The sequence below is a fragment of the Delphinus delphis genome, chromosome 16, assembly GCF_949987515.2.
Source record: "Delphinus delphis chromosome 16, mDelDel1.2, whole genome shotgun sequence".
Taxonomy (NCBI): Eukaryota; Metazoa; Chordata; class Mammalia; order Artiodactyla; family Delphinidae; genus Delphinus; species Delphinus delphis.
The window spans coordinates 60,232,891-60,247,757 of NC_082698.1; the positions used below are offsets into that span (position 1 = coordinate 60,232,891).

Below are 14,867 nucleotides of genomic sequence, written 5' to 3' on the forward strand. Positions count from 1 at the left end.
TAGGCATCCCCTGGTCCTATCTCCTTTCTTCTACCTTTGGTTTGGCCTTAAGGTCCAAAGTTTCTACCACTTCAGTGTCTGGTGTTCTGATGGGGAACAAGAGATTCAAAGCCTCCCAACCATTTGGGGGAAGGGAAGCCACAGGCTGCAAGCAAATGGACAGAGCAGAGAGGTCCCAGGGTCAGGAACGTGATTTAGAGTTCCAGACCACTGTCATTCCAGGTCAGTATCAGCCATGCGATGGCACTGATAACTAACACATTAAAGCTTATCAGTGAAAACTGAGGACTTTAATGCTGATCCTGGATAAAGTCAGAAAGTAAGATTTTTGACTACATAAAAGTAAAGCCAGATTTATTTATTTTTTAAAAAATATTTATTTATTTATTTGGCTGTGCTGGGTCTTAGTTGCGGCATGCGGGATCTGTAGTTGCAGCATGCAGGATCTAGTTCCCTGACCAGGGATCGAACCCGGGGCCCCTACATTGGGAGCGTGGAGTCTTAACCACTGGACCAACCAGGGAAGTCCCCAAACCAGCTTTATTTAAGTTTACTATTTATGTATCATTACCATGAGACAAAACACTTATATGGAATTATGTATCAAACCAACATGAACAATTCTTTATTAACAGCAAGTTCTACCTTCAGATTTTCTAGTATATGATGAACTAGAAGGCACAGAGACAAAGATTTGAAAGGCCTATATTATTAACTATAATTTGGATAATAATCTTGGTACCTTACCTTCTCTGTACTGGTTTCTTCAACTGTAAACTACCTGCCTCATTTATCTCACAGCGTTGATGAGGGACTAAAGACACGACATATATGAAAATGCTTTAGAAGCTGCAAAGTGTTTGTGCACTGAGGCACCGTTACCATCCGTTCTCTTAGGATGGCTGTCTGTGCAGTCCTGGTCGTTAGCTGCCATCTGCCCTCTTGCCTTCCTCCTTGCTCACTTGGGTAGGTACCCCTTAAGCATCTAACTACATTTCATCATACTGAATCTTAAAAGGTTAGGTAGATACTAACATATAGCTAATTCCTATCTGTTTTTTTTTAAATAAATTTATTTATTTTTATTTTTGGCTGTGTTTTGTCTTCGTTGCTGCGTGCGGGCTTTCTCTAGTTGCGGTGAGCGGGGGGCTACTCTTTGTTGTGGTGTGCAGGCTTCTCATTGCAGTGGCTTCTCCTGTTGCAGAGCACGGGCTCTAGGTGCATGGGCTTCAGTAGTTGTGGCGCGCGGGCTCTAGAGGGCAGGCTCAGTAGTTTTGGCACATGGGCTTAGTTGCTCTGCAGCATGTGGGATCTTCCCGCACCAGGGCTCGAACCCGTGTCCCCTGCATTGGCAGGTGGGTTCTGTGCCACCAGGGAAGCCCCTAATTCCTATCAGTTCTTAAAGAAAGAGGCCTTCATTGTACTTAAGACTCTTTATCAACAAGCACTGGAAGAAGGGAGGGTAGTGGCAAGGCTTATTTCCTCCAGGTAGTTAATTCATTTTATCATTAAAAAGAAAAAAGAAGGTTTTAGGATTTTCCTTTGTACGAGGCCCTGGGTTGGGCTCAATGGGATGCCACATGATTCAACTAAAATAATCTTAGCTTTGGAGTCTGGCAGACTTTGAGTTCAAATCCAGACTTGGCCATTTACTTAGCTATGCAGCCTTAGCATGTAGTAATGCCTGCTTTGTGCTTCAAGTTCCTCTTCTGTATTAGGAGGTGTTACACATCTTACAGCATTACTGAAAGGATTATGATTAATGCCTGTGAGTGGCTGGCACATAATGAGTGCAGAGGGGATGAAAGATGAGCAACAACAGGTCCATTTTCAAGCCCAAAACATGGCAATAGGAGTTGTGGATGAGACATAATGACCAACAGAAAGGTGCAGAGAGGGAGGGGCCATCCTCAAATAGTGAGGGTCTCATTCCTGGCAGCACTCAAGTAGAAGCTGAATCTTCACTGGGAAAGGTGCTTCAGAAAGTATTTCTGCTCAACTCTAGGATCTCTTCAATTTCTAACGTCATAAAAGGAAATGTCCAACTTAAAGAGAAAACAATTCTTTTTTTTTTTAATGAACTATGCTAATGTAATTGTATATCTGGGAGAAATTAAGGAAAGCTATGAAGCTATAAAATCCCTAAACAATATAAATGTATTTATTTATTTATTTTATTATTTTTGTTTATTTATTAGTTTTGGCTGTGTTGGGTCTTCGTTGCTGTGCGCGGGCTTTCTCTAGTTGCCGTGAGCAGGGGCTACTCTTCATTGTGGTGCGCGGGCTTCTCACTGTGGTAGCTTCTGTTGTTGCAGAGCACGGGCTCTAGAGTGCGCAGGCTTCAGTAGATGTGGCGCGTGGGCTCAGTAGTTGTGGCACACGGGCTTAGTTGCTCCGCGGCATGTGGGATCTTCCCGGACCAGGGCTTGAACCCGTGTCCCCTGCATTGGCAGGCGGATTCTTAACCACTGCGCCACCGGAAGCCTGAGAAAAAAATTCTGTAAGTTCAAATACCAAAGGGTAACGATGAGGTAATACAGTGTCTGTGCTGTACAGTTACATAAATCAAATGAGAGAAAGTTACTGATTGCTTCTGAACTGTCACTGAAAATATGATTTAAAGGTTTATTGCAGACTACGTATTTAAAATTTTTCCTTTGGTAATCATAAAGATGGTTGATGCCAAAAAGGACAATGTTAGGAAACTCAATGGCTTTCAAATATGGAACTAGTTTAGGTTAAGAAGTATTAATATGGAAATAGGTGAGTTTGAGGACTGGTAATTTTTGTGTTCTGATGTGCTTCAGAGACAAGGTTAGTGGGCTGAATTGTCAATCAACTGCAATCCATTCCAAGTGCCAAGATTTTCTTCTGTCTGGGCTACGTGGCCACGAGCAGGTCTTTAACTTCCCTGTGCTCAGATTCCTTTTCGACGCAATGAGGTCACCACCTGCCTGTTATATACTATGTGTTAAAACATTCTGAACTCCTGAGATTAAGGCCAATTGCTACTGGAATCTTATTTATTCATAATTAACCAACTCTAAGCAGGTCAGGTACAAGTTATTAATGAGGAGAAAGGCAAATGCTGTCTGAGGCAAAATTTGCATACAATTTAATAAATGATTCTCCTAACTGTGCAGTGTGGACCCTGGGGTCCCATGAGGGAAAACAAAAGACACCTCTTAGCTTTCCAGGTTTTTCCTTTTCATGGTAAAAAACCTACTCAGATATTGATGATAAATTCATATACTTCGAAAAAGACAAATATCCCTGAGAGAAAGCAAATCTACCATTTACTTAGGAGAAATGGTTTTTACATTCCCTTCTTATAAAAAGTAATTTGACCTCTTTCCCCTATCCCAAATCCCTGAGGCTTTGAAAGGATAAAGAAACCAATCTGGAGCTCTTTCAAAGGATTTATTTGCTACAGAATTGCCTGAGCCCACCAACAAGATGAACTCAGGATTTCTGTGTTTAAAAGGATTTTGCTCACTGCTTTATTTTTACCAGAACTTCAACATTCAAAAAGCAATTCTTTGGGCTTCCCTGGTGGTGCAGTGGTTAAGAGTCTGCCTGCTAATGCAGGGGACGTGGGTTTGTGCCCCAGTCCGGGAGGATCCCATATGCCGTGGAGCGGCTGGGCCCGTGAGCCATGGATGCTTGGGCCTGCGCGTCTGGAGCCTGTGCTCCACAACGGGAGAGGCCCGCGTACCGCAAAAAAAAAAAAAAAAAAAAAAAAAGCAATTCTTTTTGCCAGCATTTGGCATGCCTAGAGGTTGGAAAAAGATAGAATCTATAGAATTAGATGTCTAAAAATAGAAAAAAAATCCCAAACATTAAAAAATTCCTAATTTGGACAGGTCCTGAGTTGAAATCACATTCATCTGCAAAAAGAACGGTTTTAGGTCAGAAATGCTGTATTTTTTGGGCTTCCCTGGTGGCGCAGTGGTTGGGAGTCCGCCTGCTGATGCAGGGGACACGGGTTTGTGCCCCGGTCCGGGAAGATCCCACATGCTGCGGAACGGCTGGGCCTGTGAGCCATGGCCACTGAGCCTGCGCGTCCGGCGCAATGGGAGAGGCCACAACAGTGAGAGGCCCGCATACCGCAAAAAAAAAAAAAAAAAAAAAGAAATGCTGTATTTTATAACTCCAGATCCTGACCTCGGACTTGACTGGTGAGGATTCTAGGAACTGCATGAATTGACAGGAGGGATGCCATTCTGTTGGCCAATTCTGGCATGTGTCCTGGCTTGTGAAGTTTTATTAATCTCTCTTAAACCCAGACCTCCTGCTTCTGTGATGCCAGTTGCCTAAATCTGATTCTCAATACTTTTTTAAACAAATAAACAAAAAATTTCCTTGTAAGATCACACATTTAAGTATTTGTTGCTTGTGGTTAGATACAGAGAAACCAAGTATGGATGTGAATTAACAATTCAGTGATGGAGCTGTGAATCTCTGGATGGCTATGTAAGCTGTAAGAAAATTTCCTCACTGCACCTGCACTTGCTGTGCCCCAGAGGTGACTGTCCAGGCAAGGTCAACTTGAAGAGGGTGTGAACCCCAGCAGCTGCTCAATGGGTTTAAATCGCCACTCATCTGCCTCCAGCTCTTCTACCAGACCAGCTAGTTTTTCCATCCGAGCAACTTGCTGATCTGTAAAGAATCAAGGAGATGATATATCAACCACCAACATGATGGCTGATTTAAAAATAATTTCTAAAAGGATTTCCCCCTCAAGATTCTAGTAATGGGGTCTTACCCTATGTTGGTCAGAAGACTTAATCTTAAAAAAAAGGGAAAAAAAGTAGTACTTATCCTCCATTCCATTTGTGTACTAAATTTGTGATTTGTATACTAAAAACCTAGGGTTACAGGCAATTGCAGCTTCCCCCCCCCCCCAACATTATGCTCTCTATGGAGAAATGGTCTGGTCTGGTGGGTGAACAGAGTTCCCTGATGCATAAATGAAGACCTGGTGAGGGATGATGGAATAGAAAAGGTGCTACCAGGATCTTAAGAGTCCAGTTAGACCAAGAGGTATTACTTACATAAATACCCAAAGATGCAGATAATGATGGTAACCAATGGAGGACAACAGTAAAAGAAGGTTTCAGAAAGGAGAGGAAAAAGCAATACAAGCGGAGTAGGAAGCATTAACTCCCCTAGAAAACTAACCCCTTTGACTTCAACTTTAAGCCTCAATGTGGACATTATGTCTGGATTAAGACCGTAGAATGTTCTTGTCTGCAGGTAATTTGGAAAGTCCACTTAAATAGCCTTGCTGAGTTTTTGTTACAGAGCACTCTGACCTTTCTAAGTCCCCCTCTCCCACCCCCCAATAAATTTATTCTCATAGTTAAGTACACAACACTCATGTGCTTACCATGTTTCACCTGTTTAAGCGTAGATGCCACTTGATAGCTGAAAACGGATTCACAGAGGAATCTCTCAGAGCCATCTACAAAGAGAAGAGGAAAAGTTTTAATCTGCTCTAATCCATTTTAATCTAATGGTGCCTGATAAACCTAGTAAACATGTCCATTCTTTTCCCTGCTTTTACAATCGGGGTCTAGTTTTAAGAGGGCTTAAAACAAAGAGGGCTTCTGTTTCACTTAGAATTAACACTGTTGAAAAGCTACTTCTTCTATACCTAGAATATTAAAATAGTCCCTCCACTTGTTAAAAGAGTTTAAAAATAGTGTTAAAAAAAAAAAAACAAGAAACCCCAGTTTGATGTCCTGGTCAACATTTCCCCCATCCTAACCTGACAATTTCTTAATATTCTCCTATCGTGTATGTCAAGCAAACACTGACAGCTCACACATTTGGCCATGTGGCTCCCATGCTTTCCAAATACAAAGGTACACCAAAACTCTTAATCATTTTCATTCTAAAAAGTAAAGCTGAGGAAAAATAGCTATTGTTGATATTTTATATTTCAAATTACATCACTATGGCCATCACAAAACACTGCTGGGAAGCTTCATTCTGTAAACGCCAACTGTAACCTTGATTTTCCAGCTGAATCAAAACACTGCAATTTGCATGGCCATAAGGGTATGGTACAACTTCAGAACCTAGCATTGTACTGGTGCCAAGAACTGGCTACAAGAAGGTAGCTAACTCAGTCACCCCAGTACTTGAAAGATGACTGAAACATAAGCTAGTTCATGTTTTTCCTTGTCAGGCAAGGGCTGATACAGCAAAACATACCCCCAAAGGCAAAGAACTCATGTAGGAAAATGTGACTTTTAAAGGGGTACCTGAAACCATTCGGTGAAGAGATCTTATTGCAAAAATCCTAAAACAAATGGAGGGAGGGGACACAGCTGTCTTTTTTAGGCGGTAGTTCATGCCAGCACTACTGGGTGTCACGCACTCACTCATCAATCATGGGTTGGTGTGTCAGCCAGGTATTAAGTGACAAGGAGATAGGACTAACACATCCTAGCTTCATGCTGAGTTTCACACAAGGCAGACCTTATTTCAGAAGCTCATGGTAAAAAAAATAAGAAAAACTATAGATACTGTATCCAAATGGCTTGAATATACAACCAAGAGGGCTTCTAATATTATCTTCAAAACTGATGCAAAAATAATATATATAATTATTTCCATACATATGTATGGAAATATATTATGCATTGATATATACATATTGAATAATATTTCAAAATATAGTTTCTTTCATATAGTGATGTAGACTTTGGGGAGAGTGTTATTCCTTAAACCCAACCTCTTTTCTAAATATTGTGCTACATGGGATATGATCCTATTCCCTCCTCCCACCCCCATTCTTCTGGCTGAATGTAAGTCATTTGTGAGCATATCATCTAAATTGAGCAAAACATTTTTTATTTTCAATTAACTAAATATTATACTGGCTGTCCAGTTTAAAGATCTAGGTAAGCTAATGATATTACTGAGTTTTTTAGATAAGGGCAATGGCCAGAAAATAACTTATGAATCCCACTGTGGGAAGAGGGACTGTGTGAACATTTGACACTAATGATGCAACTTATTATGCCTCTTTTGTGTAAATATGCCAGCATTCATACGCTTGCTTAAAGGATCAAATTATAATTTGTTTTATTTTAGGAAGAGCAAAGCATAGAGAATTAGAGCTCACTTCTCAGGTGGTTTGATCCTGAACTTTAGGATCTCACACAAGGCAGCGGGGATTCTGGCTGTTAGGACCAGGCCAAGATTTGTTTGGAAGCTCTTGCAAGTGCTACCTCCCACTTACATTTAATCACAGGTGTTATTAGGATAAATGCTTAAATTATAACATTTGCATATTTCCCTTGGTAATGAACTTCAAAGCAAAAGGATGTAAGCTAATCTTTCAAAAAGGCACCTGCATATCACTTTTCCACTCTATATGTCTGCGGAACACACTTTTGCTGATTTGCAGCTCTGTGTTAACCACAAAGTCTACTGCTTCTTAGCCACATCCTATTAGATGTGATATCTGTACCAATCTAAAGCCTGGAATTTCTCCAGAGGAGTCAGCCTGGCGCAATCTGTCTTCCATTTAGAAATTGTAATCAAACCCTTTGTAACACACCAAGTAGCAATACATCAGCTTTCCTCTTAAGGGACAAGTAAAGGTTATAAATGGTGAAAAGTTCAGTAAATTGTCCAAATCTAACACCATTGCCAACTCCAATAAATAGGATGCTAACAAATTCATTTAAAAGAATATTACCTCACAGCAGGAAAATAGACAACGGCAGATAATTTATGCTTCAGTGGCCTACAATGTTACTAAAATTCAGCCACTTTTGGGCTGGAAGGCAGTCTCTAATTTGCTTACTAATAACTGGGTGAGGACAATCCTAGCCAAGGGCAGGGGAATGCTGAAAAGTCCTGTACAGTATACTGCTTATGTGAGATGTCTGTTATCAAAGAGCAGGTACACAAAAAAGTTAATTCACAAGGTTATTTGGGTTTATTATCCTAGACTTAGGAGGGCGCAAGATCAGATTAACCTGTTAAGATTATAGACAGCATTCAACCTTGATTCCTAATTGCTTTTGTTCCTTACTCTGAAGAGGCAACTATTCCTTCTCTATTTTCATACAGGCATATCTCAGAGATATTGTGGGCTCGGTTCCAGACAACTGCAATAAGGCAAGTCACACTAATTTTTTGGTTTCCCCTTGCATAGAAAAGTTATGTTTATACCATACTGTAGTCTATTAAGTGTGCAATAGCATTATGTCTAAAAAAACAATGTATGTACCTTAATTAAAAAATACTTTATTGCTAAAAAATGCTAACCATCATTGAGCCTTCAGTGAATTGTAATCTTTCTGTTGATGGGGGGTTTGAAATATTGTGAGAATTACCAAAATGTGACACAGAGACACAAAGTGCTGTTGAAAAAATGGCGCCAACAGACTTGTTCAAAGCAAGGTTGCCACAAATCTTCAATTTGTAAAAAAAAAAAAAAAAAACACAGTTTCTGCGAAGCCCAACAAAACACGCTTTGCCTGTATTCGATTAAACTACCGTAAGAAAAATGGTCAGGTTCGTGTGTGTTAGATTACTTGCATAATAGTATCACCTATAAACATGGTAGATGATGCTTCCAAACTAGCATCCTTATTAACTCACATTTAAGGGTACTCTTTTCAATTTAACATTCTTCATTTGACCAGGATAGTTCAAGGACTACCATCTCTAAGTTTTCATAGTCTGTCCTTAAATGTAAGCAGCTTTAAAATGTAGGGGAAACTTTAAACCCGAGGAAGAGAATCAAAACTGTGCACTGTGAATTTAAACTTAATTTAAATTCATTCTACAATAGAAAGGCAACACAGTCCCCCATGAAGCATAATGGGATGGAATAGAAGTGGATAGAACTATAACTTGTTAGAATATCAACATTTAGAGTAATTTTAGAAGCCTTTCTTCTTTAGTGTTTCCAAGTAATCTGGTGTACACTGACCAAGAATGCTGATAGCTTTGAGACCAAGGAGGTACCTCCTGTATTAAATTCCTCCTGTAGCTAGAATTTAAATGACTTCAATCTTAGGGTCCATTGTTAAATGATGATTCCTCTTCTGCTGCTACAAAACTCATTAAGCAATTTAAGTTCCTCCAACTTCTGGTTTGTTTTGTGGGAAGCGTCCTTAATACCAGGTCTCTGCTGCATATAACTGAAGTCATAATTTATTTTTAGCGCCAAATATGGTAAACAAGGCACCAAATATTCGCTACCTCCAGACTCAGTGATGCTAGCTTGAGTATTCAGTTGTCTACTAATCATGACTTGAACCAATTCTAAAAAGCCTTATGGTTCCAGTCTTCCCAAGTTTTCCTGTCACAAATGATTCTTCTGTTTGTCCTGGCTTAATCCAAACCTCTGCTTTTTATTATACCTGATATAAATGAATAAAGATTACCCCAAAAAGCCGACTCTTAACTACAGTTTGTACCTTTCTCAAGACATTTCCAGATTTTTAAATATACTTACTGAAATTTGCAATATTTAAAGCAAAAAAGATCAATATATAATTAAGCACAGATGTGCTAGAATCAAGTAGGTTTTGAATCCTTGATAGGTTCTTTGCTAATTTTTTTCAAAAGGTATGATGAATAGTTTAACAGTTAAGGACCATTTTCATGAGAATCCCCTGGATGTTGGTCAAAATGGAGATTCCTGTGCTGTAACCTACACTGATTTGGAATCTCTAAGGTGAGCCAGAAAGGTACACTTTATTTTTTATTATTATTTTTTAAAGTAGTTATGTATTCAGTATTTTATTTATTTATTTTTGACTGTGCTGGGTCTTCGTTTCTGTGCGAGGGCTTTCTCTAGTTGCGGCGAGCGGGGGGCCACTCATTTTTTTTTTTTTGTGGTACGCGGGCCTCTCACTGTTGGGGCCTCTCCCGTTGCGGAGCACAGGCTCCGGAAGCGCAGGCCCAGCGGCCCTGCATCGGCAGGCGGACTCTCAACCACTGCACCAACATGGAAGCCCGCGGGGGCCACTCACTATCGCGGCCTCTCTTGTTGCGGAGCGCAGGCTCAGTAGTTGTGGCTCATGGGCCTAGCTGCTCCGCGGCATGTGGGATCTTCCCAGGCCAGGGCTCGAACCCGTGTCCCCTGCATTGGCAGGCAGAGTCTCAACCACTGCGCCACCAGGGAAGCCCAAGAAAGGTATACTTTAAATAAGCTCTTCTGGTGATTTTTATGCTCCCTATTAAGAATTTATTGGTCCAGATCCTAAAATGACATGAATCTGATAAATTCTAGGAACCAATGCTGTTTCATGCTTACAGCCTGTGCCCCGATCTTGGCCAGCCAGTTTGCAAATGTGTGCTGAATAAGATGGGGGATGATTTGATGCAAATCCAGCTCCAGTGCTAGAAAAACCACACAGCACTGCCCTGCAATGGGCCTGGGCCAGGGCCAGGAGAGTCATCTTCACATACAAGAGTAGTAAATTGGTTTTTATTTCCTCTCAGGATCTCTTAATCTATCTGTCGATGAATTATATTAGAAAAAAATATATCAAACCTACCAACCATAGGGAAGCAGACTGGTGCCAAGATAAAGCACACTGGAGCAGGAGGTCAACAGAATTCCTGGTTCCAGTGCTGATTTTGTCCTTTCACATGGTCAAATTACTTTATCTTTTCTGGGTCTAAATAACTAGATGACCTCCTTGATTTCCAAAGTCTTTTTCAGCTCCAAAATTCTGATTTTAGAGAAAGATTTATGTTTTAAAGATATTATTTTGAAATGGGGACAAGAAATGAAATGTGGAGCTGAAATCAGGGCAAACTTATCTCTAATCCACTTAATAGCTTCTTTACAATTAATATTCATAGCAGGTCTGAATCCAATTATTCAGCAAAAAGCAGCATGAGATCACCTTCTAACATCTCTCCAGCTCCTTTGGGGTAGGTGAAAAGGGCTTTCCGTGGTGGGGCAAGGTCTGAGACACTGAAACCAGATCCAGTGACAGAACTTCCACTGACCCCACCAGCTGAGGAGGATGATGAAGAGGCAGCCATCTCCTCTCTAGTAGAATTCTCACTTCACTACAGAGAAAGAAAAACAGCAATTGGCAAGTTTATGGAAGTGAGATTGACAACATTTCATTCTAGCTGCCATAAAAGCCAGCATACAGTTTAGTCAAGAATTAGCTCCAATTTTTTCTACCCTCTGTACTCCACGATCTTTTACTGATGCCTCAGGCCAAAATGTCACTCAGGATTTTAAGTGAAAATATGTTTATTCTTAGTTTTTCTACTCGAAACACTACTTCCTACCATTAGCAAACTGTTTATGTCACTTGGGATTGACTGTGGGTGATTTATGGGTTATGAAGTGGTGATATGGCAGTGCCAAGGTAGCAATTTAACTGAGGAAATGAATTATATGAGGATAAAACAACCATGCCTCATAGGATAGTTTGTCTTGGACACATCCTGACCCAACCACACCAAGAAATTCACTTATAAAATTTTCCAAATAAAATTCCAGAATAACAGTGTGTTCTGTTCCCAAGGAAGGGGAATTGGTTAGGAAATACATATTGGCCCTTTCATTTAAAAAAAACCTAAAACACAAAAAAACCCCACTTTTTCATTCAAATGTAATACCCAAATTGATCACTTGGTGGCGGCCCAAAACTGGAACAAAATATTAATAGTTCAGGAATGATCTTAGAATTCAAGGCCTATTAGGAATTAGAGGAATGGTGAGTGTTTGATATTATGTCACATCAAAAAATCAAAAAGTCAAAATGTAAATGAGAAAAATCTGTACCGAATACACAACTCCTTAAAAAAGTTCAAAACAGAAGCTTATACTACACATTCACAAAAGATTCTAAAAAGTTTATGTTTTCTAAAAAGAATACTGTAGTCTTCCTGCAAACTCAGAACTACTATCATTCAATACAAAAAACAGGGCTTCCCTGGTGGCACAGTGGTTAAGAATCCACCTTCCAATGCAGGGGACATGTGTTTGAACCCTGGTCCTGGAAGATACCACATGCCATGGAGTAAGTAAGCCCATGTGCCACAACTACTGAGCCTGCACTCTAGAGCCCTTGAGCCACAGCTACTGAGCCCACGTGCCCAGAGTCCATGCTCCGCAACAAGAGAAGCCACCGTGGTGAGAAGCCCACTCAACGTGACTAGAGAAAGCCTGCGTGCAGCAACGAAGACCCAGCACAGCCAAAAATAAAATAAATAAATTTATTTTAAAAAAAAGGTACAGGAATTAGAAGATATAAAAAAAAAATACACAAAACAGCCAGGGTTGAAAAGTGGAGTGCAGAATTAGCACTAACTTTAACATAAATAAGCAGTTTTCTGCTGAGGTGGAAAGATACACCTAAGTAATTTCTAGCTTTAAAGATTTAGGTTAAATTTTGCATGCTACCAGCAGGTGGTAACAGGAGTTAAAGTGAAACCAACAATAAACACTAGTTTGTAACTTCTCTATGAAGGCAGGCATTCTGATCACCAGAACCAAACATTATGCTTGGCCTATACTAAGTAGCTGCTGATTTAAATAAATGTTTGCTAAATGAGTTAAACATTTCACAGGAATCACAAGATTCCTTAAAGGTCATCTAATCCGATTCCCCCATTTTACAGATGACAAAACAAAACTGAGGTGTAGGGACTTTAAGCTTATCTGCCGTGCCATTTTTTAAGCAATGGCTTTATTGGCATGTCATGTGCTATGTGAGAGGTAAAATAGCATACTGGTTAAGGGCTCAGACTCTGAAGCCTCTTGGCCTAGGTTCATGTCCTGGTTTTTTTACTTAACTTGCTGTATGACTTTGGACAAATCACTTAACCTCTCTGCTTCTCAGTTGCCTCATCTCTAAAATGGGGATAATGATAGTACCTACACCAGAGGTGTCAGGAAGGTTAATATAACTAAAGCATTTGGAACAGTTATAGGGACAGTAAATACTTAATATTAGCTATCCAAAATCACTGATGGATATTTACTCCTGAATCTTTTTTTTCCTCTGCAGATCCCAGTTTTTCATACTTATGTTTCAACACACTTACTCATGGGAAAAGTCCTAATTCTTTCTATTTGACATAGAGTATCAATGTCAAATGAATCCTAGAGGAGAAAGGGCCTGCTCAGGAAGAGGGAAAATGCACTCCACACTTTCACTTTAAGGTTCAAGATCTTAGGAAGAACCCCTTTCTTAGGAAAAGGGGAAAGAGTTGTCTTTCTACCCTCAAAGCCTAGCACAGAACCTGGATCAATGTTTCCTGAATGAATGATGAACAAATAACAGAACACAGAGCTAGCAGCTCAGCAAAGGTTATGCAGGGGATAGAGAAGCTTGGTGTCATGAGGGTTGGTCCATTACCGTTTTCTTTTTCTTCCTTATTCTGCGGATCTATTTACACAACTGTTTCTCCCATTAGGCTGCCAAGCCTAAGGTAGGTGCTCAGTAAAATTTTTTTGAATGTTTAAATACTGATGAAGTATTTGACCCTATCAAGGAAGTCAGAACTATTGGCAGTAGAGATTCTTATAGGAGAGCAATGCTATTTGGGGAGACACAGCATGGTTGTGTTCACAGTGATAAGATGATCAACACATTTACTTCATGTATGATAGGGATGACCTCGTATTCATAAACTACTTTCCTTCCTAGCAGATACAAGCTTATGTTCTTAAAAAGAATCCTTCCTTTTGAAAAAGTCTCCGTATCAAAAAGACGCTGAAGGAAGTACCCTGGTACAATGGCAAATTATTACAAGCAATCATTAAACTCCATCATCAAGAAGTCATTCCAAAGAGGTGGATTACCATTCAAAAAGATGCTGCAGCTAAAAACAGGTCGGTTGGAGAGAAAGGGGCAGAAGAGCGGAGGGGTCAGAATGCCAGCGGTTTACCCCCCGGCCCCGGTCCCCAGGGGCCGACATCGGCGCCGCCCCACTGCGCACGCGCCAACCTTCGGTCCGCATGCGCACTAGTCTGGTGCGGCCTGAGGAAATTTCCTCTTACACGCCCTCTGCGGCAGGCTCCTGTTTCTCCACCTACTTTCTCCATTTTACTAGTCCCAGCAGGTAGGATCCCAGGGATCAACTCCCTTTCCACCAAGCTCCCGAGGGTCCCTGAGCCCTCGACCACTTACCTCTGCGGCTTTGGCAAGTTCCTCTACAGCCCCGCCCCCAAGGCCAACCGGAGCGGCCGCGTTTACTGCGACGACAGCGGCGGCGTGCTCGAGGCCGCGGCGTGCGCGTGCCCGTGCAATGGTGGGCGTGGTCGGGGCGGAGAGGCTCTGGGAACGCGTTCTCGAAGAGGCCTTCCGGGTCTTTCGCTTGCCGTGCCTACGGAGGTTTTCCTACCGCAGTGGAGCCAGTTTCTCTTCGCTCGCTTTGACGTACTCGTTTTATTTTGCTCGCTTTTATGATTCAGGGTTTCATCTCCCCCCACGACATTGCAGGCCTTCTGCTTTCGTCTCTCTTTCTCTTTCCAAACCACCGCGAAGCAGGGTGAAATTGGTTATTTTCCCGTCATTCCTAATGAGCAGTCTCGTAGCCCAGGGCCGTAGAGGAAAGGCAGATAAAGGGTTTCCTGTCTGAGACAACCCTGTTTCCCCCCAGAGCTCAGTCTGAGGCCCGACCTTAACATTAAAGTTTGGTTTTTTTTTTGTTTGTTTGTTTTGCTGTACGCGGGCCTCTCACCGCTGCGGCCTCTCCCGCTCCGGAGCACAGGCTCCGGACGCGCAGGCCCAGCGGCCATGGCTCACGGGCCCAGCCGCTCCGCGGCATGCGGGATCCTCCCGGACCGGGGCACGAACCCGCGTCCCCTGCATCGGCAGGCGGACTGTCAAACACTGCGCCACCAGGGAAGCCCT

The 14,867-nt window shown here is 41.5% G+C and overlaps 2 protein-coding genes across 7 annotated transcripts in view; one reads left to right on the top strand and one right to left on the bottom strand.

Annotated features, from left to right (window-relative positions):
- The window catches only part of ASCC1 (activating signal cointegrator 1 complex subunit 1), a 122,292-nt gene that overhangs the window by 9,425 nt on the left and 98,000 nt on the right, over positions 1-14,867 (top strand). For 3 of the 4 annotated variants that reach the window (XM_069541538.1, XM_069541539.1, XM_060034833.2), the window contains 2 exons: positions 8,092-8,139; positions 13,662-14,073. The gene's annotated coding sequence lies outside the window, so the exon portion shown is untranslated. Of the gene's footprint in view, positions 1-8,091; positions 8,140-13,661; positions 14,074-14,278; positions 14,391-14,867 lie in introns of those variants that run through there. The other variant, XM_060034834.2, reaches the window with a different exon arrangement.
- On the bottom strand, positions 398-14,245 carry ANAPC16 (anaphase promoting complex subunit 16). Of its 3 annotated transcripts, none has more exons than XM_060034837.2 (5): positions 14,142-14,245; positions 10,890-11,058; positions 5,390-5,464; positions 4,504-4,659; positions 398-2,484 (listed from the first exon to the last, which is right to left on the bottom strand). In XM_060034837.2, the coding sequence occupies exons 2-4, from the start codon at positions 11,029-11,031 to the stop codon at positions 4,544-4,546; spliced, it is 333 nt and encodes a 110-aa protein (XP_059890820.1). In that variant the 5' UTR covers positions 11,032-11,058; positions 14,142-14,245; the 3' UTR covers positions 398-2,484; positions 4,504-4,543. The 3 variants fall into 3 exon arrangements, with proteins under 3 accessions (XP_059890820.1, XP_059890821.1, XP_059890819.1); XM_060034838.2 differs by having other exon boundaries at positions 398-2,498; XM_060034836.2 differs by lacking the exon at positions 398-2,484 and having other exon boundaries at positions 4,358-4,659.

Bases quoted from the DNA above. Each gene is read 5' to 3' on its own strand.
- ANAPC16 (XM_060034837.2), bottom strand. From the start codon at position 11,031: ATGGCTGCCTCTTCATCATCCTCCTCAGCTGGTGGGGTCAGTGGAAGT. The intron at 5,465-10,889 runs GTGATCTCATGC...TTCTCTTTGTAG, and splicing joins AGCTGGAGAGATGTTAGAAG to ATGGCTCTGAGAGATTCCTC. The intron at 4,660-5,389 runs GTAAGCACATGA...GATTCTTTACAG, and splicing joins GCTTAAACAGGTGAAACATG to ATCAGCAAGTTGCTCGGATG.